Source organism: Vidua macroura, chromosome 8, assembly GCF_024509145.1.
Source record: "Vidua macroura isolate BioBank_ID:100142 chromosome 8, ASM2450914v1, whole genome shotgun sequence".
In the NCBI taxonomy this organism is placed as follows: domain Eukaryota; kingdom Metazoa; phylum Chordata; class Aves; order Passeriformes; family Viduidae; genus Vidua; species Vidua macroura.
The window spans coordinates 33640430-33665976 of NC_071578.1; the positions used below are offsets into that span (position 1 = coordinate 33640430).

General features: G+C 48.0%; 2 protein-coding genes across 4 annotated transcripts; both read right to left on the reverse strand.

Annotated features, from left to right (window-relative positions):
- Positions 1 to 107: 107 nt before the first annotated feature.
- CHUK (component of inhibitor of nuclear factor kappa B kinase complex) lies at positions 108 to 16152 on the reverse strand. 2 transcript variants are annotated; one of them, XM_053983808.1, is made up of 21 exons: positions 15905 to 16152; positions 15741 to 15835; positions 14159 to 14273; positions 12202 to 12271; positions 11451 to 11539; positions 11104 to 11193; positions 10773 to 10897; positions 10281 to 10388; positions 9844 to 9979; positions 8910 to 9104; positions 8499 to 8601; positions 7378 to 7501; positions 6277 to 6428; positions 5345 to 5406; positions 4304 to 4413; positions 2866 to 2915; positions 2649 to 2745; positions 2073 to 2220; positions 1600 to 1739; positions 950 to 1046; positions 108 to 358 (listed from the first exon to the last, which is right to left on the reverse strand). In XM_053983808.1, exons 1-21 carry the CDS (start codon positions 16058 to 16060, stop codon positions 332 to 334), a joined length of 2289 nt encoding a protein of 762 aa, XP_053839783.1. In that variant the 5' UTR covers positions 16061 to 16152; the 3' UTR covers positions 108 to 331. The 2 variants fall into 2 exon arrangements, with proteins under 2 accessions (XP_053839783.1, XP_053839784.1); XM_053983809.1 differs by lacking the exons at positions 108 to 358; positions 1600 to 1739 and having other exon boundaries at positions 952 to 1046.
- Positions 16046 to 25045, reverse strand: CWF19L1 (CWF19 like cell cycle control factor 1). Of its 2 annotated transcripts, XM_053983815.1 has the most exons (14): positions 24413 to 25045; positions 24209 to 24293; positions 23693 to 23771; positions 23170 to 23271; positions 22257 to 22471; positions 21407 to 21525; positions 21154 to 21238; positions 20485 to 20625; positions 19504 to 19615; positions 18714 to 18793; positions 17682 to 17891; positions 17174 to 17293; positions 16369 to 16466; positions 16046 to 16290 (listed from the first exon to the last, which is right to left on the reverse strand). In XM_053983815.1, the coding sequence occupies exons 1-14, from the start codon at positions 24433 to 24435 to the stop codon at positions 16146 to 16148; spliced, it is 1614 nt and encodes a 537-aa protein (XP_053839790.1). In that variant the 5' UTR covers positions 24436 to 25045; the 3' UTR covers positions 16046 to 16145. The 2 variants fall into 2 exon arrangements, with proteins under 2 accessions (XP_053839790.1, XP_053839791.1); XM_053983816.1 differs by lacking the exon at positions 24209 to 24293 and having other exon boundaries at positions 24413 to 25036.
- Between the last annotated feature and the right edge of the window lie 502 nt (positions 25046 to 25547).

Here is a 25547-nt window from a genome sequence, read left to right on the forward strand (position 1 = left end):
CCGTCGGCGCGGGGAGATGACGCCACCGAGCCCGCCCCCCTTCCGCCCAGGGTTGCCAGGCAACGGCGTGATGGCGGCGCGGCAGCGAGCAGGCCTCAGCGTGGGCGTGTGTCTCACCACTGAGTTTATTAATTATATACACACGCGCTATACATTCATGGGGCGGGCACACGGCAGCGGCGGGCCCTGAGGAGGCTCCGCGGGCCGGGCCCAGGCCGCTCCCTGGGTGGGTGACACGGTGATGTCAATAAAACACCGCCGCGTCCCACAGGGAAGGTGGCCCTCAGCACACGGAAGGCACTTGGGTGATGCAGCACCTCGGCTTCTGGGGCTACTTCAGCCAGCTCCAGTCGAAACTCTGCGAAGAGGAGCAAAAACACAACTGAGCACAGGGTCCAGCTACTGGAAGTGAGTCTTGTTTGATGAAAAATCAGTGATTGCCCCGGGAAAGGAGGCTCCCAGGAGTTAACACAATGCAGCACAGCACAGGAGCCCTGTGAGTCCGCTCTAGTTTGGGAGATCATGGGATTTCCCAAAGGATGAGTGCCTCCTCTCTCCTCTGAGCAGAAAGAGAGCTGAGATTGTTCAGCCTGGACAAGCTTCGTGGTGACCTCACTGCGGCCTTGCAGTGCCTGAAAGAGCTGCAGGAAAGATGGAAAGAGACTCTTTCCATGGGCCTGGAGTGCCAGGACAAGGGGGAATGGCTTCCCACTGCCAGAGGGCAGGGTTGGGGGGGAGGGGGTTGGGAAGAAACATGTATCCATGCACACTGGCACAGGGTGCCCAGAGCAGCTGTGGCTGTCCCTGAATGCCTGGAAGTGTCCAAGGCCAGGCTGGATGAGGCTTGGAGCAGCCTGGTACCTCTTCCTATTCGAGGAGTTCTCCACGTGCCCAGGGCACCCTTGGGTGTCCCCTGAGAGCCAGGTCGTGGCAGATGCCCCACACTTACCATCATGCTGTTCTGCTCCTGCCTCACCTCCTGCAGAATGCTGCTGAAGAGCTCAAGGTAATTCACATTCTCCCGGATCATGTCAGCAAAATTTTCCCTGCAGGAAGGAAAAAAGCCCTAAGGTGATGGAGTTCAAGCAGCACCAAAAGTAACACCCCCATCAAAAGGTGCTGCACTAAGGGGATAAAAAAAAGAAAAAGAAAAACAAACAGCCCAAGAAGGCGATTTGTAGTTTGTGCAGTGGTAGGTGACACAAAAACCTGCCTGGCAGGAGATGGCAGGACAAAGGGGAATGGCTTCACACTGATAGAAGATAATTAGAATTGTTAATGAAGCAAAGAGCAAAACCCCCTCAGCTCCAGAGAATTCAGCATGGACTGAGGGACAGGAGCCTTAAGAACCAGATCCAGCCCCAAGGAAGAGCAACATGACATGCAATAAACGGAGAGCACAGTCCTTCAGCAGGGCACGTAGCATGTGGAACCAGCTCAGAAACAGAGAGCAGACATTTCTGAATAGAGAGTGCAACCAAACCCCTGATTTTTTTAGAACATTAGTGACACACAAACTCCTGAAGCCACTCTGGGAAGGACAAAGGCCCTGAGATCCTGAGCTCCCTGCAGGGGCTGCTCCCCAGCAGCAGCTCATACCCATCTTCAGGAGCTGCCAGCGAGGACAGAGGGTGAGGAGCTGCGTTCCCTGAGGAGCTCTGGGGGAGCCACGTGGCTGCTGGACTTGAGGCTGTCCCTTCCAGGCTAGAGCTCACCAGGGATCGGGAGGAGCTCTGAGTCTGCAAGAAAGACATTCAGAAGAATTTAGGCTTCAGTGTTACGTAGGGAAGATATGGGGTTGCACATGAGCACTGTTGGTAACACACACACAGATGTAGCAACCAGGAGATGGCTTCAGGCACTGTAATTAATGCAAAAAAAGGGAACTCTTGAACACTTTAAACTAACCAGGAAAGCACCTATTTAACTTCTGCTTTTACCATCTCAGACTGCCCTTCTCTGCAGGAAAAAAAAAATACAACCATGGTGTGGCAGTTACCCCTTTTTGCTGAGTTTACTTCCTGGCTCATGCACTGGAAGAAGTGCAAACAAATAACCCAACAGCTACTCACACAAGCAATTTTCAGCAAATGCCAGATCTCCCTTTGTCTTTTTCCCTGCATCTGCATCACTGAGTTGTCTGCTTCCTTGATGTTATTTAGAGCCACCTCAATCTCAGGGAGCAGGTCAATGATCTTCTGCTTGCAGCCCAAGAGCTTGCTAGAATAAAAACCAGACACCAAGTCACTTCCCAGCACATCCTGGCAAAACCAAAAGCCCCACCTTGGGATTCAAGATACTTGGAAAAATTAATGTACAAATCACTGTGGTATCTTCTCTGTAACACTGCTACTTCTTTTTTCCTTTGAATTTTGAAGGAATTTTTACATTTTTTCCCTTTGAAGATTTGAATTCCAACTTCCAACTGGCAGAATTTGCCTCATTTTAAAGTGAACTCTTGGATGCTAACAGTCATGTTTTTAAAAATGAAGTGGAAACTCAACGCAGAGGAGCAGAATTAATGCTATGAGAAATGTGAATGGAGCCTTTTGGGCTGTAACCTCCATGGTTTTCCCTATCCTTTCAAACTACAAAGCTCCAAATGCTGCAAGTTGGATTTGTTTGGGTTTTTTGTCTGCATAAAGTACCTGAGGTGGCCAAAGAGCTCCTTGAGGACTCGGTCCTGGCTCTGCACTGTCTGCACAATGATCTTCACCATGTCTGTGCTGTCACTGTAGGCATGATCTGGAAGGGCCAACAACCACCACATTAGTAAACCCTCACAGTATTCCCTGGGTTTCAGTCCAGAGCAATTAATCACGAGGTAAAAGTGTGAAACAGTCTTTAAATCATCTTCTTCCATACCTGGAGGTCGTGCTTTTAATTGCTTGTACAGGTCTATGGCTCTCTGTTCCCTTTAAAAAGAAGAATACGATTCAGGCAGGTGTCAGCAGACAGCTGACTCGAGAAAAAAAGCATTGCAGTGAAGGGATGCCTTTCTGAACTCAGGCACTGGACCTTCTCCTACAGCTGGGACACAAACATGGCCTTTGGAACACAGGGATGCTCTTTCTGTGATGGAATCCAACACTTTCCCCAAAGCTGTCTCTCTTTTTCTCCAACTATGCAATTTCTTCTCAGAAAACCACACCAAGTGGAGCTTATTTTCAGTTTCAAATCTTCCCATGGCCCAGCTGTGTTTTCTTTCCCCTGTACCCTTCATTATCTGATTTCATTTTTGAAACTCTGACTGCACAACTGCCTGAGAAATTCCTGTTCCTGCTCTGCATTTTTTTGCCTGAATTTTAGTGATATTCTATAAATGGAAAAAGACAGCTGCATCACAAGCAAGACAACTGTGCTTCTCTTCTTCCCATTAAATAAACATTACTTCTTTCAAGGATTTCAAAACCAGTCACACTGAAAACTTCCAGCCTTGAACAAAATCCTCCCTGTTCTAAATCCCAGTCTGTCAGAAACAAGCAGCAGTTTCCCAGCCCTGATCCTGGTGGAACTGCAGCGGTGGAATTGCTTAAAAATAATGTTTAAGGAGGCACAATCCTGACTCATTTGAGCTGCTGCTGCAGGAGGTGGCTTCTCCTTTGCACCACTTCCTCCCCTGTGCACCAGTTCTGCTGCAACTACACAGGATGAAAAGCAACTTTGCAAAGAGGGAGGGGGGAGAACATGCCAGGAGCAGGCACATTTCCTCCCTGAACAGTCAGAGCTGTTCTGAAGAGCTCTTATTAACAGATTTAATGGCTGTTACATCCTTTTCTTTTAGAACTGCCACTTGTGCTCTCAGCAGCAGCCCAGTAACTGCTTCCTATCTCTTCTCAGGATCAGAAATACCATTTAATTATTTCATATTTTAATACTTAAAAAAAAACCAAACAACTTTCCAAATATCCAAGTATCCACAAGATATTTATCCTTGATTTGAAAATACTGAAGATGTTTAACAGGGTTTTACAATGATCACAAATTTTCTCACTCAACAGTAAGAAAGTCATTCCTCTCCAACATGAAAGGAAATCCCCAGTTGAGACCAAGATTTATCTTAGTCCTGGGCTCTTGAAAGATGAGGTTTCACAGTTCATTGACAGGGAAGTGTCCCACAAGTGGTGGGATCTTTCCTTTCACAAGCAAAATGATCTCAAATCAACCATAAACTACTCTGTATTTGTGGTTTGCATTTCAAAATCGCTGAGGGTACCAGCTACAGAGGGGAAAAAAGCCCCTCAGACACTGAAATACACAAGATCCAATTTTAGCAAGTAAAAATGAGAAGCACAGGACTTACAGGCTCTCCATGACCTCTCCCTGGCGCCTTGCATATGGACTCTTCTGCAGCTCCACGATTTCCGTGTGCAGAGCCATGATCTGCTCATCCAGGTAGCCAATATCTTCAGCCTGAGGTGAAATGTGGGCACACATCAGACCCAAGGAGAACAATCAAGGAGATAAAGATCCCCAGAACACTTGTTTGGATAATGGGCTGACTGCCTGGAGAGTTTAGGAGACAAAAAAGCGCTTTGGCACAGCGCTGCTACAATAATTGAGGTTTTTGTTCTCAGTGCATGGTATCACCTACAACCAAACCTCTGACCACCAACACTGGCTGAGAAAAATCCCTTTGTTCATAAATCATCTCTCTGTGTCTCTGGATTGCCTCCTAGACAGACTAAGAGATCCCTGTGTATAGAGTGAAACATTTTCCATTCCTGCTAAAGGGGCAGGGCAGGTGGAATAACAGAACACAGTTCTGATGGTCTGCCAAGTAAGGATTGGGTGAGGTTCCTGCTTGTCTGGAAAAAGCCAGAGATAGTCTTGAGTTATTCTGCTAGAAGCAGCCACCTTTTTGTCCATTCCTTAGACAATAAAAAAGAGATGACTCTCATTTAAAACTAATTTGCATATTGACTTGCAGCATGCCAGCGATTCATGTCTGTACTCCTCAGTGAAATCCTGCAATTTTGAAATTGCTGCATAGCAGGTTTTCAGCTTCAATGGGAATTTCTGTGTGCAGCAAATCCAGCCAGGAAGACTCCTGATCCATAGCAACACCACTTCTTTTGGGCAACAAGTAACATGTCTCTGTATTCCACTTTCCTTTTTAGAGAGCTGAGTCTGGTGACTTTTGTTGTTGTTGTCCAAATCCATTCAAACAAGTTGGTGACAGGACAGTGTGTCTTTTTTAATGCACCTGCAATGGCATTCCCATTCCCACAGCAGGCAGAATATGAAACACTGAAGGGACACAGCAGTGGCATATATGACACATTAAATTCCTGTCACAATCTCCTTCACACAGAGATTATGCAGCTTCTGTAACATCCCCTACCTGTGCACATTGAGAGGCTTTTTCTTCCATTTCCTTCCAGGCTTTGAGCATCTTCTCTGAAGCTTAAGAAAAAAGAGGTGTTAATTTATAAAAAAACATTAAGACACAAAAATAAAGCAAGACCTGGATTTTACCTGGATTGGTGTAATTTAAACACAAAGAACATGATGCTGCATCTCCCAGCAGGAGCCACAACACAGAGATCACAGAGACAGCAAAGCTGCAACTCTGTGCTCAACCTTAACTCACACAAAACCCTTAGGAAGGATTTCACTGCTTGCAATCACTGGCCTAAAACTACTCTGAGTCTTCAAACTCCACCATTAAGCTCCACAACTGCCACTTTTGATTGAACACAGACTGTCCAAACCCAGCTCACAGTGTCTTTCCATTTTCCATCATCATCCTTCAGGCCAGTCATTTTTGACTCAGGTTGCATTTTTTAGCCATATATATTCAAACTACATGTAAATCTTGCTATTCTCTCCTGAACACTATTTGTTTCTGGGACATGAAACTGTAGCTGGTGCTCTTTAAACCCATCTCTCATCCTGACAAATGGCTTCTCCTAACAACAAGCACAGCAGCTTGTTAGCACTGTCAGCAAATGCAGCAGCTCTTGCCCAGTCAAAACTCCAAATGAATCAGACTCTGAATGAATAAATAGCAAACATTTACATCACCAGTACTATTAATGCTCCTGTTTTCTATTCTCAGTGGAGAACTGAGAATGACCACCTGTCACTGAGAACTGAGAACTGGAGCTGACCACCTGTCTCATTATCACTGAAGGTCTTCAAAAACATTCTGGTTTTTATCCTCCTGCCAAACTCTTCTCCTGCACTTCCCCTAGCTAAAATACACCCATAAAGATGCTGAACTCCTTTACAGAATCACAGCAGACATCCAGACAAGTATTTCCCACTACCTACATATGCCATAAGCCATCTGGTCACTGTATCTCTCCAGGTCGAGACGAATGCTCTGGTGGAAGAATTCCAGCTTTGCTTTCAGCTGCTGGGATGCTGACACCATGTTGTTCTTCATTTTGATCAGGTTGGCGTTGTACCGAAGGAGGCTGAGCCTGACAGATGGAACAAGGACAGCACACATTAGTTGGAAAGCCTACCTGGACTTCAAAAAGAGGAAATTCTGTTCCTCTCAGGGAGACTGAGCACTGGCACAAGCTGCCCAGAGAGGTTGTGGAGTCTCCACCCTTGGAGATATTTGAGAGCTGTCTGGATGTGTTTCTTTTTGAGCATGGATTGGGCTGGAGGATTTCCAGAGGGCCCCTTCTGTCGGATTATGCTCTTTTCTGACCCAGAGATGGGGCAACTGAGAGGCGTTTTAAACACTTTTATTCCATTTTCAGTCTCATGAGAAGGGTGAGACAATGCAGATGTTACAATTCACACCATCACAATCAGAAGCAACTATTTCCTAATTACAATACATTATAAGTGTTTCTTGGCCTATCAGTGTTAGCCACACCATGCTGTAAATGCATTAACGCAAAACATCTAAAATTACCCCTCGTGGGTCCCACTACAATGCATCTTTCATTGTTCTATTTCTCCAAAAAGTATCCAGTCTTATTTGCAAGGCCATCCTTTGAAACTTGTTTCTAGTTCCATATCTCTCTCAGCAATGTCTGTCCTGTTCCATTTCTAGGCATTTCTAAGTCAGCATTTCTTACCTCAAAGTTTGTATACAGATGCACACTGTTGAGCCTTCTGTTAAGCTTTGAAAATTTTCTACAAATCCATTTCCCACACCCGTTAACCTCAGCCATGCTGTGAGACTCTGAGTATATTCCGAGTGTGTTTTGGTTATGATCAGTGTCAGGCATTACCCAGCACAATTCCTGGAGTGGAATAAGCTCTCAGCCCAAATATGTTTTTATAATGTAAAGGCACAGAACAGCAGAGGGCTGTAAAACTTCAGGGAACCAAAACTCCCTGAGATGCACGATTCCAAGCAAACAGACCCCGTGCTGGCATAGCACTGCTCCCTCTAAATGAGTGACAACTCACATGGCAGCTCTCTGTCCCTGGAAGAGCCTGCTGTAATCCTCCTTCAGCCCAATGACGTAGTGAACCGCTTCTGCCCACACCTTGCGCAGCTGCGGGATCGGCAGCTGGATTTTGCTGTCCTGGACTGAACACAGGAGAAGCACAGTGCAGTGACAACTCTGGAAAAGGACAACATTCCTAATTCCTGCTTCAGGTGCCTAGGGAGGCAGGTAAGTTCTGCTCAATTTCTAGGTGATGCTGCTGAAGCATCTATGAGCTTCTCATGTCACAGCTCCACAGGTATGTGATAACCTGTGACTGAGCAAGTGAAACCCTGTGGGGGGTTTTGGCCAAAAACCTCTAAAGCCCAAGGCAGCAAATTTAGTTGCTCCATTTAATCCATTGATACTGGTCACTGTCCTGATCTGTTTCATCTGAAAATGTCTTCAAACCTTTTGTAGGTTTCCTCTCGGATTTCCTGATGTAGATGTTTAAGGGGAAAAGATGCAGGTGTGCTCCCCAACAGAGATGGGAACTGCCAGTACACTGGGGCATCAATAATAGTGTAAAAAGCATTTGCTCCAAGAGATTCAGTACAGTGGTGCCATGCAATGAGATTCACCAGAATAAAACAGACCAGAACACAGAAAAACCTGAGTCACACTAGAGAATGAGGAAAACCAGTGGAGACAGGCCCAAGAACATTAAGTTACTGAACAGTTAACTGCATGTCACAAGGCATTTTCTTTACATGCAGTATCCCAGCAGATATCTCCTGTCCCCTGACACTACTTTTCTTTCATAGAGGTCATGCATACAGATACATCCTTCACAGTGTCATCCATACAGACACAGATTTATAATAAATAAACCTTCAGGGAGATCTATTAGGTTGTGCAATGACTGCTGTCATCTCAGGAGACAAGTAGGGGAAGCAGCAAGCAAAGAAGCAGCTTCCATGCACAGCCTAAGAGCCCAAACTTGTGATGCCAGGGCTCTGTCATCAGGACATGGGTTAGGCTGCTTCAGGTTCTTACATGGCTCTCTTTGAATCAGACAGAGCCCTTCAAGACAACACACAGGGGTTTATAAAGCAGATTTAATTTCATTTTGCATGAGAACAGCACTTCTCCAGCACTCACCAATGTAGTTGACACAGTCAGACAGACTCCGAGAAGCAAAGGGGCCATCGTAGACAGTTTTGCTTTTATCAAACAAGTAGACCATGTAGCTGTCCCAGCCTCTCTGGGGAGAAAACAGAAGAGAAAATAAGCAAGAGAAACCCCAAACATCATGAACTAATTGTTGTGGGTACTCTGTGCCTTTAAAAACTTATTTTGATAGATCCTACAAGAGGACAGAACCCCTTGCTAGCAATTAGTTAAATATTTAGGCAGAGTGCAACTACAGAAACCTGCTTACATTACCCAATAAAATACCTTTAGAAATACTACACTTACAGAGCAAACTGTCTCCTGTGGGAGAAGACTTAGGCAATTTATGTTCCTTAAGATTTTAAATTCTCTGAAAGACATGAACAGAATCCTTCTTACCACGCCATCAATAACACACTGGGAAGCAGGTTTCCGAGGGTCCAGGCAAATCCCTGTTTCCAACAGCAGCTCCTGATTTCCAGTGCTTATTCCAGTTTCAAACTCAATACGATTCTGCAGGGAATGAAGGCTTTCCTCAGGATGCAAAAGGAAGGACACAATCTTGGCAGAGGTCATGTTTAGGATGTGTACTATCTGGAAAAAGAGAACAAGTAGATTACAAATCCTTGGATATCAAAGACAAAGGCACACAAGCCTGGGATGGAGCACAGAGCAGAATGAGAGCATAATTTGGTTTCAATAATCACAATAATCAGTTCAGGAGTAAAGCCCCACATAAAAAACTCAAAGCCTGGGCCTGTAACTTTTAATGTCAAAGAAACTGACAATCCAACAGACTAAGACCCTTCACAAACCCTGCTGCAGCTTAATTACATCAAAAGAACTGAGATAAAATTATCCTGTTTCTACCCAGGCTTGCCTTGGCTAGTCTGACTCCAGTAAAGCTCAAGTAATTGTTTGGAGAGGAAAAATCTGTTCTACTAAACTGCACCTCTGTTCTACTACAGGCATTACTACTAGAGCACATGAATACACCTGGAGGTCACAGCATCAACAGGGTAGTCTGGGAAAACAGTTATTAGCAAATATTAAACCCTTATTTGATCCTGGTGAGACCTTTCCAAGGTAACAAACAGTAATACAGGGTCATCCTTCTACTCCAAATGTAAAGCTAGAGATTAATGTTGCAGGAGATGTTTTGTCCTCCAGTATGTACTGGACAGGTTGTGAATTTACTCATTTCCTGATACCAGGAAAAACAATTGCTCCTGGAAGCTGGATGATGCCAGGATAATAGCTTTGCTCCACTGAACACTCTGTCCTCTGGGATGCTTTCAGAAGACCTTTACACCCAGTAACAGCCCCCACTCACCTTCAGATTCAGTATGTGCTCCATCATCAGGAAACACCTCGGACGACTGGTCTCAGGATCTGCACCTCCACCCCTCTGCTGTGGATCCCAATTCAGCATCAGCTGCAACCAGTTTTCCATGGGCTCTACAATCAAACTAAAGCAGAAGAGCTGTAAGAAAGGGGAGGCCTTCACCAGGCTGAAGCAGCCCGGCTTCCTGGCCCTCTCCTTGTGTGCATTATTCAACAGGCTCTGACCATCTTTGTGGGCAACGGGCACCGGAGAGCCTGAAGTACCCAGAGAAGAGCCACTGGCTATCCCTTAACAGCAAACAGCAGCTTGCCAGGAGCTTGAAACACCCTGGAGAAAGAAGGAGGGGCTCTCAAGCTTGGGATAAAGGAGGAAGAGCCCTCAGTTTAGAAGACCAGAACTGTCCCCTGTGATGAGGACACACGTACCCGCAGAGGCTGTGAGGCTGCGGCAGGTGGGTGCTGAAACGAACCTCCCCGTTCATCTCTTCAGAGGCAAAGATGTGCTTTGGGTCCTTCTTCTTGATCTTTTCATGCCTGGGAAATAAAATCCTTTGTGTATAAACTGAGGAGTGTTACTTCTGCAAGGGAGCAACCGAAGACAGCAAAAAAGGGCCAGTGTCCAGCAGCTTTAGAAAACAAACTCATCTTTCAGGACAAAGATGCCATTTTCAAACCACCCAGAACATCTCCATGTGGAAGAGAGGAGCCCTTCCAATAAACTCTGCCTCTGGAAAGATTCACCTCTTCTCTTGCTTTAACAGAAACCCAAGCTTCCTATTTTTTTCTGTTTCAGAACCACCCTTTTAAAAACCAAGCACACACTCCGGGCACAGCAAGACAAGCAGAAACCTGCATATGCAGGTTCAAGTCTTTCAGCACAGGTTTAAGTATTAGCACTTCCAAGAATAAGTGTCTTACCAGGCAAATGGTTGTAGATTATGTAAGAAAGGTCTAAATCCTGCAATGCACTCGAACACCATTGTCCCAAAGCTCCAGTAATCAACAGTAACTGAATAGGATTTGTTCTCAAAGAGTTCTGGAGCCTAAAAATGGTCATAAAAAGACATTTTGACTGTGGTATTTCCTTGCATTTCTGCAGAGACAAAGCTGCATCCAGGTGTGGCTCCCTGAGAGGGGACAGCCTCAGGACAGGTCCCCAGAATCTCCATTTTTGGAGGTTTCAGCCCTTGGCAGTGCCAAGCCACAGCTGCCCTGCCTCAGTGCTGGTGACACCAAAAAAAATTCTTACCAGATATTGCAACGTTCCAACAAATGAAGTGCATAAACTTCCTTGATCCAGATCCTTTGCATATCCCAGGTCTATTATTTTGTGAACAATCTGCAAACAGTTTAAACAGCTCATCAGAAGAGTAAATGCTGAGGAAGAAAAACCACCAAACAACCCAAAGTCTGCTCAGTGACAGCCACAGAGTACTCTCAAAAGGAAAGCCAGAGTGGAAATTCTGGAGAAAGTTCACGGCAAAGCTTCAGCAACAGTGTTAAAGCTTTTAGTAAATGCACAATTGAGTTTTCAGTCCAGTTCAATGTGACAACTTCCAGAAATGACAGTGGAAACACACTGATCACCTGACTTACCTTCCCACCTTCATCCTGAAGAACAATATTTTCAGGCTTTAAATCCCTGTGTATAATTCTGTTCTCATGCAAATACTGGATACCAGACCCTAAAAGACATGTGTTTGATTTAACAGAAAATAAAATCCACATTGATTAAGCGTAAATCTGATAAAAACCTAATACTGGGGGGCAAATTCCCAGCCTTCCATGATTTACCACCACTCATTTCTACATTTAACAGCTTCCAAACCTGTGTTTCTTCTCCACTGCATTTTCACATCTTTGCAAAGACATGCCAAAGACATTCAACTTATTATGAAAAAAAAAAAACCCAATAAGCATTCTGGAAGGGGACAAGAATAAAGCAAGCAGAGTTGCTCTTTATTTCAGAAATTCAGCTTGAAGCCCTCTTGAGCACTGAAAGGACAGAAGTCCAGGCCATTACTCTGAAATACTTTCTAATGCCAGAACTAGCTCTTCCTACAAGCAATGACAGGTTATCTGCAAGAGAATTAAGAAAACAAGGAGCTTTCCTGGAAGACCTTTTTCCTAGAGAAACCCAGGCATTGCCCTTTATCAGACAGCTCTTCCTTCCCATGGTGTCCAAAAACACAGGTACTTCCCAAGGGCCTGATTTTTTTTAATACCCTGTTCATTTTAGTTCCCTTTTCATGGTCAGCTGAAAAAGGAAAATGCCATTACACTTAAAAAAAAAAAAAAAAAAAAAGCACAAACAAAAAAAACCTAACAAAAAGCATTAACTACATACCAATGTCACTAAGCAGAGAAAGGATTTGACTTTCCTTCAGCCCACAGCAGTTTTCTGGTTTGTTTAGCAACTGCAAAAAAGCAAAATATGTTCAGACCCACACTTGCAACAGTTAACAGCAAAAACCAACATTTTCCATCCCCTGTTGAAACTATCCAGCAAACAGCACAGCTCAAGGACACTCCAGCTGAATGGGGCAGTAGACTTTGTGTAATAAAATCATGGGCAAGAGGAAAACAACTCAAACGAAACAAAAATTCAGAAAGAAAAGGGGTAGGAGACAAAGGCAGAGCCACAGGCAAGGAAGGCTCCCCCTCAGCACTATCTTAATGAGCTGTCAATAAAAGCAGCTTCAGCAATTCTGACTTTTACTGCACTCAGGACTTTTAGAGATGACTGAGGTGCTTCACCCCTCATGATGGATTCACAAGGAGAAATTAATAATGAAGTGCAACACAAATGATGCCAAAGAAGAGAAAGATTTAAAGAACACAATCAGAAATAAAAAATATGATGGTTCTTTTTAAAGCAGTACAGAGCATCAGATGGAATGAAGCATGTTACTTCCTAAATTGTTTCAGCATGTATGCCACACCTAAGGGTTCATCAGAAATTAAGTGACCAAACACTGCATTGCAAGTAGAGCTAATTTCTCAGCCAGGGTCTCTAATCTGCCTTCAGGCAGTCTCCAAATTTTTACTGCAATAACACAACAGCCAGATGTCTCTGGGACCGTGGCCAGGTGCCTGTTTCTGCAACCCCCAAATACTTTTTTATATATGCCCCTTCTTTTACTGTGACTTAAACCTTAACAGATTTTCTTGGACTGTTTTTAACAACTCAAAACCAATTAGTGAGAGGGGATTACTGCATTCACCAGTGGCTCACATTCCCCAGGGCTATTCCCCAGGTGATTTCTAAGCAAATCCTGACAGGGATTTGCTGCTTCACCCCTCTAGAAATTGCTGCTTCCTGAATCCAGCTGTAATGGAAATGGAGCACAAACTCTACCAGGTCACCAAGCCACTACCTGGAGAACTACTGAAAGGCTCCTTTACTTCTGGGTGTTGCCAGTGTGCAGATTGGCAGTTCCCAGTTCAGCAGCAATAGCAAAGCTTCAGAATCCCTGGAGATCCCAGTCCAGCAGATCCCTGTGCTGACAGCAACGTAACACTGGATACACATGAATCCCAACCAGTCAGACTCTGAACAGATGGAGACACAGCAGCAAAGCCAAACCTGCTGGGTGGCAGCAGCTGCACTAATGCTAAAGCAGCTCCACAAAAGGACACACCAGGATAAAAGAGTATCTGCCCTTGGCTTGCCCTCTGGTTTCAAAAACACAAGCCTCATTTCCCACTCTACGTTTACTTCCTCACATTTCCCGATGCCTCAGGTTTTAGCTTTTATATTTTTCAGATTCTGAGCTGCTTTAGTATGTGGTTCTGAGCTTCACATTATGGGATGGTGAGCTCTCTTCACAGAGCAGGGAGACAAAACAATTCCTGCTCCAGCTGGGGACCAAGGACAAATGATCCAAATCTCAGGCCCAAGAGCACAAACAACATGGACTGAAGAGAGAAAAACAAGCAGGATGGGACTTCATGGGCTAAAGCTGGAATTGGACAATTAACTCCAATATGCAAATGGAGCAGAACTTATAAAAGTGAGAGACCCCATGAGCAGTCGTGCATTTTGTGACCATTTTGGTTCATCTTGGGCATAGCCCTGACTGGGCTCTTGTGCTGCCCAAGGTGCATCCATTGAGGAGATCCTTTTAATAAATCCCTACTTTATTCTTTAACCCTGTCCAGCCTCTGTTCTAGGTCAGCCTTCACAAGACATCACACCCAAAAAGAGAAGCTCCACAGAGCAGCCCTGGTGACAGGAGCAGCACTGACACGCCCTGTTTGGGTAAGTGCTATTTGGTTTTTACTGAAAGCAAAGCAGGTGTTACCTTGCGGAGGTCGCCCCCAGAGCAATACTCCATGGCCAGGAGAGGAACGTCGTTAACAAGGAAGTTCATCTCCTCAGGAACTTCACAGGCTCTGACCACGTTGGGATGGTTCAGCCTAAGCACACAGAGAGCTGGATGAAAACTCTCTTGGGAGAATGAGACAACAGATTGCAACGCAACCATGTTTTATGTTCCAGGGACGGCTTCTGTTCCCCACAGGAATCCTTGCTCACTCATCAGGTGGTACCTACCAGTACCCAAATCCATAAAATCCGCACCTTGGGAATATACAAACCAGTGATGAGCAGAAATGATGTCTCAAAGGCAAGGTACAGGACTTTGATGATGGGGATCCAGACTCAAGTTGTGAATTCTTGCACAGTCCTGGCAGTGTCGTTGCATGTGTCTGTGTATGTAGGAACAGACTCCCCCCAGCCCAAGCGTTTCACAAGAACCCCTTAACACCTGTGTAACTGCAGGCAGGTGAAAGCCACATTCAGAGGAAAAAAATTAACTTCTGCAGCTGAATTCAAACAGCTGCTTCCTGACTGTCTCCTGGGACATGCTACTTTTGGGAATAAATGATATATTCAGGAGGAAATGAAAGCAAATTATTTCCCTCTGTATCTTCCAAAGCCTCTGGAGTCCAATGCAAGAGAAGCTCATAACTCAGTGGTTGTTTTCAGCACCCAAATCAGACATCATCCAAGCCCTGACTTACAAATTCATGGTCCCTGCAAGTGGTTTCCCCCCCATGTCATGGCACACAGTGAGCAGGTGAGGGTAACAAAGTGACAGTAGTAGCTCAGAAAAGCCCTGAACACCAGGGTCACTGCACACCTCGGGGAGAACAACTCAGAGCATCTCTGCTCCCACCAGCGGGACAGAGGATTTCCTGATCCAGGATCTCTCTCTCTCTCTCTCTCAGCAGCAGTTCTGTGAGACCCAAACACCCAGAGGCAGCCCCCACATCCATGAGACCAAAGCTGTCCAGCCCCGTTTCACCTGCTGGAGAGGGAGGCTGGGCAGCACAGAGCATGGACTTTCTCACAAGGAAGAGTAAGGAGAATTTATTCTTTACATTCAGCAGCGTAACAGAAGAAAAGCAATTCCAGGATCCCCTGGTTCCTAAATCAAAACCAAAAGTACCGCACGGTATGAGAACACGTGGGCGTTTCCAAATCACAACATCAGAACTCAACCCGCAGGGTGGCTGACTTTGGAGGAATTTCGGATGAGTGAACAGCCCGGGCAACACAACAGGGCAGGGGGCTTGGGGGTCACCTGCTCCCAGGCCAAGGCAGGAGCTGGGGCATTGGGATGAGAGATAAACCAGCACAGGCATGCCAGGTGACAAGAGTCCAGGGGCTGACCCCCGGCTGTCCCCACTCCCAAGCTGCTGCAGTGGCCGAGGCACCAGCCAACCCCACAACAAGGTCCGGTCTCCCCACCCGGTCCGGGGGCTGACTCCTCGCACACCCCTCTCCCGGCCAGTCCATGGGCTGACCCCCGGCTGTCCCCTCTCCCTGTCTGTCCGGTGCCGCCGTGCCGTGCCGTGCCGTGCCAGCCGGCCCGCACTCACTTCTTCATGATGTCGATCTCGTGACACCAGCGGTCCTTGTTCTTGACGCTGAGCTCCAGCCGGCACGACTTGATGGCCACGCGGTCGCCCGAGTCCTGCGGGACACAGCGCCGTCAGCCGCCCCGGCCCGGCCGTGCCCTCCCCGCCGCCCGGCCCGGCCCCACCTGGTGCTGGTACAGGCACACGTTGCCGAAGCCGCCGGTGCCCAGGCGGTCGCGCATCTCCCAGGGCCCGCAGCCGCCGGCCGGGTGCCCGCGCAGCGCCGCCCCGGCGGGGGCCCGCTCGCCGGCGGCGGGCGCGGGGGGGCCGGCCCGCTCCATGGCTCAGCCGCTCGCTCCGGCACTCCGCCTTTATTGCCGCGTCACCGCCCGGCGCCCGCCCGGGGCCGCCGGCGGCAGCGCCGCCTCAGTCGCGGAGGGAGAAGTCGAAGGGCTCGAAGTCGCGGCGGAAGGCGCGGGCCTGCGCCGCCTCCTCGGGCCGCTGGGCGGCGCACTGCCGCCAGTCCGCGCGCTGCGGCTGCGCCAGCAGCGCCTCGCTCGCCAGCACCTCCCTGCAACAACAGCGCCGTGACGTCACCGCGGCGTCGCCGTGACGTCACGGCGGGGAGCGGGACGGGGCCGGCACGCACCTGCCGAACTGCAGCGGGAAGCGGCCGCGGATGCGGTGGAACAGCTTCTCCCCCGTGTCCAGCTCCACGTAGAAGTACGGCGTCCCCGGCTGAGCCACCTGCGCGACGGGAATCACGGAAGCACAGAATCAGTTCGGCTGGAAAACACCTCCAACACCACGGAGTCCAACCTGTGACCCACCACCACCTTGTTAACTGGACCATGGCACTAACTGCCACGCCCAGTCTGCACCCTGAACACCCCCAGGGCTGGCGACTCCACCACCTCCCCGGGCAGCCCTTTCCTAACCACCCTTCTGAGAAGAGCTACCAGGTGACAGGCAGACCCTCCTCCCAGCCAGTTCAGCTGTCCCCATGCCATAGTCCTCTCTCCTGGGAGGAAATTTGGAAAAATAACCCCACAAACTGCCCGAGGTCGGTGCCTGACCTCAAACAAAACCTTCCACGAGAGGAAGGAGCAGTGGGTCACTTCCTGCTGGGATCACCTATGATATTTTGTGGTTTAATTCTGCCGTGAGTGGCTAAATGAGAACCAGGTGGGTCTGGGCATTCCTAACCTCATCTAGGTCACCCCAGCCTAGTACTACACATTTTTGGAGGATGAGGCCACGCTCACATTTCTCAGCTGAGAAATCATCTGTTGTTCCTGGGAACTTCTCCCAGAGCAGAATCCTGGCATATCCCCAAATCAAGTCCATGAGGTTCTGCCTCCAACAGCTTGGCCCACCCCATAGAGTGAGTTCAGAGGGAACAGCAGCTTAGGCAGGACAGGGGGGAAGTGAAGAGGTGAAATCTGGCCCCGTACTTGCGCAATATCCGAGTGCTCTGGGATTTCTAACAGTTCAATCTGCTGCTCCTGTGCTTGTGTAATAAAGGCCTCCTTGATGTCTTCAGAAGTACAGAGGTCCAGTGGGACAGGAATGACCTGGAGAGGGAGGACATTTCCATAAAAGAAGACGAGACAATGTGTTTGCAGAAAACCATCAGTCCATCACTGGAGCTCGTGGGCTCCTCAGTACAGCTCAGCCTCATCACACAAGACAGGTGAGCACCCATCTCTACAGGCTTAAACTTATGAGACTTTTTTTCCCTGTAGGAGCTGGACAGAGAGCTGAAAACTCCAAGCTTGAAAGTTCTCAGCACAGCCCTCTCCCTTCTCATCTCTGTGGTAGTTCTGATACAGCTCTGATATGCTTACAGACCTGCCACACACAGCAACCACCACGGTAAACCCCAAAATGACTCTTTCAGTTCATCTGGAGTTTACATTCAGTGCAGGTTTATGTTTTCCCAGAGCAACACCCAAACCATACCTGTAGCTGCAGATGCTGACTCCTATAGTTTCTTTCAAATAGGACATATCTCTTTCCCTTGCTTCTGAAAAATTCTTTTAGAGCAGCCTTGTATTTGGTCACTTCTTCCAGCACCTCTGAAGACAAGTCCACCACTGACTGATAGTGCCCAATTGGCAAAATCAGGACGTGGTCAGGTGACAAACCCCCTTTGGCCAGGGCAAGGTAGCACTAGAGTGAAACAACACACAGCAGTTACTCACTGTGCTGTAGGAATTTACTCTCTGACTACTCATTCTGAGTTGCCACAGGAAAAGGAGTCTTCTATGTTGCTTATTAGGGATTGTTTATTAGCCATTTTATTTGAATTTATTTTTATACTGAATTTATTAATCACTACAGGAATGAGAAAGAGGCAAAGAGACTGCCAAATGACCAAAAAAAGTATCTTTTGAATGCCAGAGGAATGCCTTGTGTGCAGGGACGCTGCTGAGTGAACTTCACCACTGAGGCAGGAATTTCTTATTCTGACACAAAAATCCACTTAAAAATTTGAACTAAACCTGTGTCCCTGTAAGTGGATTATGCTATACAGGAGCAGTAATTTTAAGCAAAGCGCATAAAACAATGATGGACTGAACTGCAAACTCAGCATTTTGAAGTACATCTTGGACACCTTCTTTTTCATCTCCATAGAACAAAGCTCTAACCAGCCACCCCAGAGAGATCTGGCACTGGTGCATCCTGCTGCCAAAGCAGGTTCCAGATTTCTTCCAGCTGGAAAAGTTTTGCCAGATGGTAAAAGAGGGCTGGCACAGCAAAAAGTGTTCTGTCACTGGAATCCAGCTCTGCTGCTGGAACAAAACTGGGCCACGCTTCACTTTTAAGAGTTTATGTGTTTGTAGAGGAGATGCAAAGGAACTGAAAGCAAACCCAAGAGCCATCTGAAAATAAAGTTTGTTTGTTTTCTGTTTAAAATTGGAGATTGTTATTTTGTTTTGCCATGTCTTAGTATGATTCTGACTTAGCAAAGCCCATGCTGCAGGTACTTACATGTGTGCCAATACTGACAACCAAGTGCTTCTCCACCTCTGGGCTGGCCAGGCAGAACCAGCAGGGCCCCGTGGGCTGAGCTTTGTTGGGAAAGAAAACAAGAATTAGCAGAAGGGATATTTGTCAGAACACAGACAACCTGTTTTCCAGCCACCCTTCCCAGTTTATAAAGTGCTGAATGTGTCAGAAGGACACAGCTCTGGCCAGGGAAATTCCAGCAAGAAAGGAGGTGGTGGCAGTCAGACCCTGCTGACTGCCATTCTCCTGGAATGCTGTAACATAATGAAGGAGGAGCTTATTAGTTCCAGGAGTTAGTAGTTGCAGCTCACTAATAAGAAAACACGAGCAAATTGTAAGCAAACAAATCAAAATGAGGTAAAATTACTGCACAGGTAAAGACAAGATGCTGTCAAACTGGCCTTGTCAGTTCTGGCCTATCCATCACACCCAAAACACCTAGAATCACACCCGAACTGTGATACCTGAGCTGAGCTTTTTGGAAGTGCCCTGTCTGGTTCAGAGGGTAAATGCCATCAGCCCAACCACAACCACCACAGACCCAAAGAGCTCTGAAACTATGCTCTTGACCCTTCTTTCACCTACTGAAGCCAATCTTCCCTTGGAAAAGAGGGACCCTTCATCCTCCTGCATTCCCCCAGCAGCTGACAGTGACAGAGCTCCCTGGCCAGCTGACACCTACAGCTCAACAGCTTGAGGAACAACTTGGAGTGACGTGGTCCATCCAAAGCCTCGAGGGAAGAGCTCAGGAAAAAAGCATCCTCACACTTACGGGGTTTCTTGGCTTGCTTAGGTTGGGAGTCCCCTCTCTCTTTCCCTTCTGAGGGACGTTTCTTTCCCTGATGCTTGTTCAAGTCAAAGAAAAACTGACAAGCTGGTTCTTCCTGTTTAGGAAATGAAAAGTGAACAGGATGTTCAGTTAGAACTGCATCACAGAAAGTGACAGGATATACAAGAATTTGATTTTTCCTGAAGAGCTCTGAGCCACTTTTAAAAGCATCAATATCTCAGAATCTTTTAGGTTGGAAAATCCCTCCCAGCCCATGGAGTCCCAGCTGTGCCCAGTGCCCACCTTGTCCCCAGCCCAGAGCACTGAGTGCCACCTCCAGCCCTTCCTTGGACACCTCCAGGGATGGGCACTCCAAAGCTCCCTGGGCAGTCCCTGCCAAGGCCTGAGCACCCCTTCCAGGAAGAAATGCCTTCTGAATACCCTGAACCAGAATGACCTGTCCTCCTAACAATGCAGCAAACTTTACCTGCTACAGTCAGGGAAAAGCTTCAGGGAGAGCTGCCCCAAATGACCATGCTCTCCTATTCAGCCTTATGCTGAATATTCAGAATTGCCTGGTTTTATGGATTATTCAAATATTTTCATTTGCCAGCCAGTGCCAAAAGAATGGCTTTATTTCTTAGAGATGTTAATGTGTCACAGACTTGCCAGAGGTTGAAAACATTTGACTGAGTTATCCCATACAGCCAAATGCCATTAGAAGGCTTTAATGCTGAAGAGGAAAATACTCTTGTCCCCATATTTCTTATAGTCCTTCTTTAAGAAGTGAAAGACCACAAAAAGTTCTCCCTGGAGCCTTCTCCAGGCTGAACACCCCCAGCTCCCCAGCCTGGCCCCATAGCAGAGTTTTGGACAGAGATATCCCAAAGGGAAAGCCAAGCAGTGCTGTGAGCACAGAGAGTGAAGCAGGAAGGCACAGGGAAGTGGTTTGTGTGTTGTAGGGAGAAATAGATAGCAAGGTACCTCTGCAGAGAGCGGGGCTTTGCTCTTGGGAGCCTCCTTCCTCAATTTCCGGTAGGGATTTTCGGTGACGTCCTGAGGCTGCTTCACCAGCTCTGCAGGGTCCATTGAGCTCATGGGCACGATGCTGAAGGCATAGAGGTACTGCAACAAACACAGGTGCTCAGGGACAAGCAGCTCCTGCCACAGCTGCACCTCTGAGGAGATCACTTACAAATTCAGACACCCCAGAGCAATTCCACACCACTCAGCACATCACTGTTTGTGCCAAGGCAGGGCACTGGCACATCCCCTGTGCCAGTGTCCCACCCAGGAGTTTATGCAGTGCATCCTTGATCCCTGCCTGTTTCCAGGCTTTCTTTTTGTACCAGGCCTGGATCCTGTGCACCCTTAACTACCAATCAATATTCCATAATTTTCTTAAAGGGAGAAGAGAAACAGGTTAAAAACCTCATGCCAGAAATTGGTTATTTTCAGTGGTTTGTGCCTCAGAACACCACGTGCAGCCCTTACCCTTCTGAGATAACAGGCAAGTGGTACCTATTATTACTCAAGTGAGACAGATATCTCCACTTCAGCCAAGCTTTTAAGTGCCTGATGTTGTCCTCTAACTGGTCTCACTGCCCTATTATTGTACTTGAGAAAAGAAGAAAGATTCAAGGGTATCAATACCTTTTTCTTGCTTGTATTGCCAACATCAGCAAGTGCAATAAACCTGGTGACGTGCTGTGGGGTCTCCTGTAGCACCATATGATTCCTGTAAGGAAGCAAAACCTGGCTGTACTGCTATATAAAGTATTGAAAGGACAGTGGGAGAACCCCTGCCTGCCATGAAGATACTCAGACAGCACACCAATCCTCCTGTGTTCCTTAAAAACTGAACCCTTACTTGAAAATAAACGAGATTTCACATGATTTTACAAACCTGTAAGGAAGTCTTTCATAATAGGCCTTCTCCAGGGCAGCAAAATGGTACCTTGGTTTCAGACTTGCAGCTAGATCTGATACTAACTTGGAGCCACACTTCTTGGTATCTATTTCTCCCTACAAAACACAAACCAAGCTTTATTTAAACCTCTCAAAGAGCAGGGAAAAGAAAGGTTTAATATACTTCTCTCTACACTTGAGTGAGTACATTCCCAGAAAATTCATGCCAGGGGAAGTCAAACATAGAATGGCATATTAAACAACTACAGAGAATGCCCATGGGAACTTGATGATATCTGAGTTTTCTTTCTGGGCCAGAACATCCCAACACATCGCTCTCTACAAGCCCCAAGGGCAGCAGGGTTGGTTATCATGCTGTGAGGGAAGGCTCCTCATGCATTAAACTGAGGAGTATATCTCTTTTTGGATGTTGGAAGAAACTGAGAGGAAGCAAAAAATGTTCCTTTTGCCATGTGTGTGGGCTTGCTGCCCAGACAGGCTTCAAATCATCTGAAAATCACTTCTGCTGAGGAACATTAACACAACAAAACAGGACACAAATGAAACAACACCCTCAAAATCCAGACTGAGGAAGAACCAGACCACTTGACTGATACTTAAGGAAACAAACACCAAAACACTTAAAAAGTGGCAGGGACAGATAAAATGCCCTGAAGTGTCACAAATCCCCCTCCTTTCAGTCCTTCTTCTCTGAAGAACCAGAACATCTGCTCTCCCTGTTTTTACTCCCAGCTTTCTCAAGCACTTGGAGAGGGTGAACAGAACTCCCACTTGGAGAGGAAGCAGAAAGGCAACGCTTTGTGAAACCCCAGGAACAGAGCACTCACCGCGCTGTTGGCAAAAGTCCCCACATCTCTGGGCCAGGGGGATGTCAGCAATATATCCACACCCCTGAAGTTTGGGGTTGAGAGCAGGGAGGTTTTCAGCTCGGCCACGTCCTTGGCGCTGAAGCAGTGGGCGGGCGCGGGCTGCTGCTGCGCCTCGGTGCCGCTCAGGTACGCGATCTGCAGCCCCGAGCAGCCGCTGTAGACGCCCCTGCGGCCTGCAAGGACACACACGCAGCCCTGAGAACGCCACAATCCCCTGGGCAGGGTGGCAGCAGGCCTGACTCGCTGCCACTGCGGCCATCCTCACAGGCTGCTCGTGTGCCGTGCCCAGAGCGACGACACAGCGGTGACACGGCTCAAACCCGAGCCTGCCCACAACGGAGCTCTTCAGATAAGCCCCAGTCTTCCCCCTCATCCCTGCCACGTTGCTTCCCAAAAACTCACCCACAGCAATAACACAACCAAGCCAAGTGCCTCTACTTTGTTATGTTTTTGGCCTGGTGGCAATTCTGGAAAGAAATTGTTTTTTTCCTTTTAGTTTTGCTACACTTCGCTTGTTATCTCTGCTACTGCAGTACAGCCACACAGCAAAATTGTATTCAAACCTCCTCCTACAGAGACAGGCATGCTCTGGGAGTAAGATTCCCTCAAAAAACAGGCTCTTGCTCCTTCTGGTTAGCAAGTTCAGTATCAGAGAAATGAAGAAAAAAACAAATCAAGAAAGCAGGATTTTCTTTCACATTTTACACAGATTGTACTAATATCAATGTCAACTCCTGAACCACAGGATAAAAAAATGCCACTTACAACTCCCAGAAAAAGGAAGGTGTTGAAGTGGGAAGATGAGAGAACACTCATGAGAGCCCCAGCAGGCACAGGCAGCTCCCTGAGCCCAAACCCCCTGCAGCCTTACCCAGGTAAGTGATGTTCTCAGCTAGCTCACAGCCGCTGACGTCCGGGAAGTAGCTCAGGGTGTCCGGGTTGTTAGCACCAAGCACGTAGGTTGGGATTGGAGCTGAGGGAGAAAACCTCGTGCACTCAGTGAGCTTTTCATTCCAGTGCACCCAGCCCACACCACCCAGGAATCGCGGCAGGAAACCCCACCCAGTCAGAGCCTCCACCACACTCTGGGAGCTACAGCACAAGAAACCTTCTGGCAGAGTGAGGCCCCAGCCTGGAATTCCCATAACTGCAGGAGGGGAACAAGCTCTGCTCCACCCACATCGCCCTCCCCTGCTTGTGCAAGATTAACTCCAAGGTGATGCACAGCCCTAAAGCCAGGGGTGCTCCAAGAAGACCCATCTTTCCCTCCTGTGTGGGGCTTCCCTGCTGGAGTATAACTGCTTTAACACCACTGTACCCAGCCGTGGCTCCTGAATTCCAAGGCAGGCTGTGAAGCAGTGCCAGCCCCGGGAGACACCAGCCTCCTTCCTTACCTTTCTTGGCCCCCGTGCGGTACTCGGCCCATTCTGCCTCGGAAGTAGAGCCAAAGAAATTCCCGACACACAAAAGCATCTAAAAACACCAGATAAAGCAGGAGTTGCCACTTCACCACAGACAGAACACACACACAAAGGCTTTGCTTGCACCACTTCAGCAGCAGTTGGTTTGCTGAAGAGATTCCTCTGTGTTTATCTGTGCTAAACGCAACATCAACGGGTTTAAAAGGACAGCCAGCTGCTCTCCCGCCTTCTGTGCACAGATCACGGTTCCTCCCAATCGTTTGGTGCTGGACAGGGAGGGCTGAGGGGCTGCAAAGCCCTTCGCACACCGAGCAGAAAGAGGAGGATCGCTGCCGGGGAGGGACGGGACAGCAACACCCGAGCAGCGCCGGCACATCTCCCGCACAGGAAGCCCACCCCGGGCTGGCTCCGGCCTCGTGTCGGACGGGAAGGGAACCCCGCGGGAGCGGCGCCACGTCCACCTCCCCCCACAAGCCCCACGAGCCTTACGTCGAAGCTGCCGCTCTTGGCCTGGATGGCGCGGACCCGCCCGAAGATCGCCTCCAGCCGCCCCTCCACGTCGCCACACGCCAGCCTGCGGGACACCGCGCGGTAAGAGCGGCTGACAGGAACGGTCCGGCCCCGGCCCCACCGCAACCTCGTCCCGTGTCCCGCCCCGTTCTCATCCCACCCCACTCCGTCAGTCCCACTCACACGCGCAGCGGTGCCGCCGCCATCACGGAGCTGCTCGACCCGAACCTCCCGCCACTTCCCTGTGCACCGCTCAAAGCGCTCCGCCACTTCCGGGTGCGCCGCCCATAGCGCTCCGCCGGTTGCCGGGTGGGCGGTGCCCGAAGCCTGACAAAACGAGCTGGGGTCGGCGGGCAGTTTAAATCCCGGGGTCCGCAGGGAATCGCGGATATTCCCAATGCACGCTGGCTTCCATCCTGGTGTGTTAGTGCTCCAGTCAGTGTTGGCACTAAATACGGAAAACACGTGAAGAAGTAGAAGAGGTGACTGGGTAAGAGAGGGGTCGCTGTCTCAGAAGTGACTGAAATAATCACTGCAGCTGATTATTTGCACCAATAAGCTATTATACTGTTCATTATATATATTAACATATGTAAAGGCTGTATTTCGATATATATTTGTAATTATTACACCGAGCTGTACCAAAACAAGCACTTAATCAGGTTGTAAACACCAGCCAAGCTGTCCAGTATTTGACACCTTTTATAATATTTTATTATAATAATGCCTTATAAATAAGCGATACCTTAAAAATAGCTTTTATAGAGGATTTTTCAATTAAATGTTTATATATTTTTATTAAGGTTTTACAATGTTACCATCTGAATTCTGTAACCAGGAGCTGAAATCTGAGTTGGTGCTGTTGGGTTTGTGTTGTATTAGGACTGAACCGTTCCACATTTCAACAACAGGCACACGAGAAATGGGAAGTAATAACTTATTTTCTGCATCTCACCTGGCTTGAATGAACCACAAAAGTAGCATGGAATGGTTTGGGTGGGAAGGGGCCTTAAAGCCCACCCAGTTCCATCCCCTGCCATGGGCAGGGAATTCCTCCACTGTCCCAGGCTGCTCCAAGTCCGCGGCCTCAGACACTGCCAGGTATCCAGGGGCGGCCACAGCAGCCACTCCCAAAAGCCAGCAAAGCCGGCTGTTCACCGGCGGGATGTGGGAAGCCGAGGAGGAATCCCTTTCATTGATTTTACTGACGGTAACTGGACCAAAGCGCACGCGGCGGTCGCGGGCAGGAGGCCGCGCTCAGCGCCGGCTCCAGCGCGTCTCAGCGGCAGCGAGGGCACCGCAACGCGCCCTGACGGGC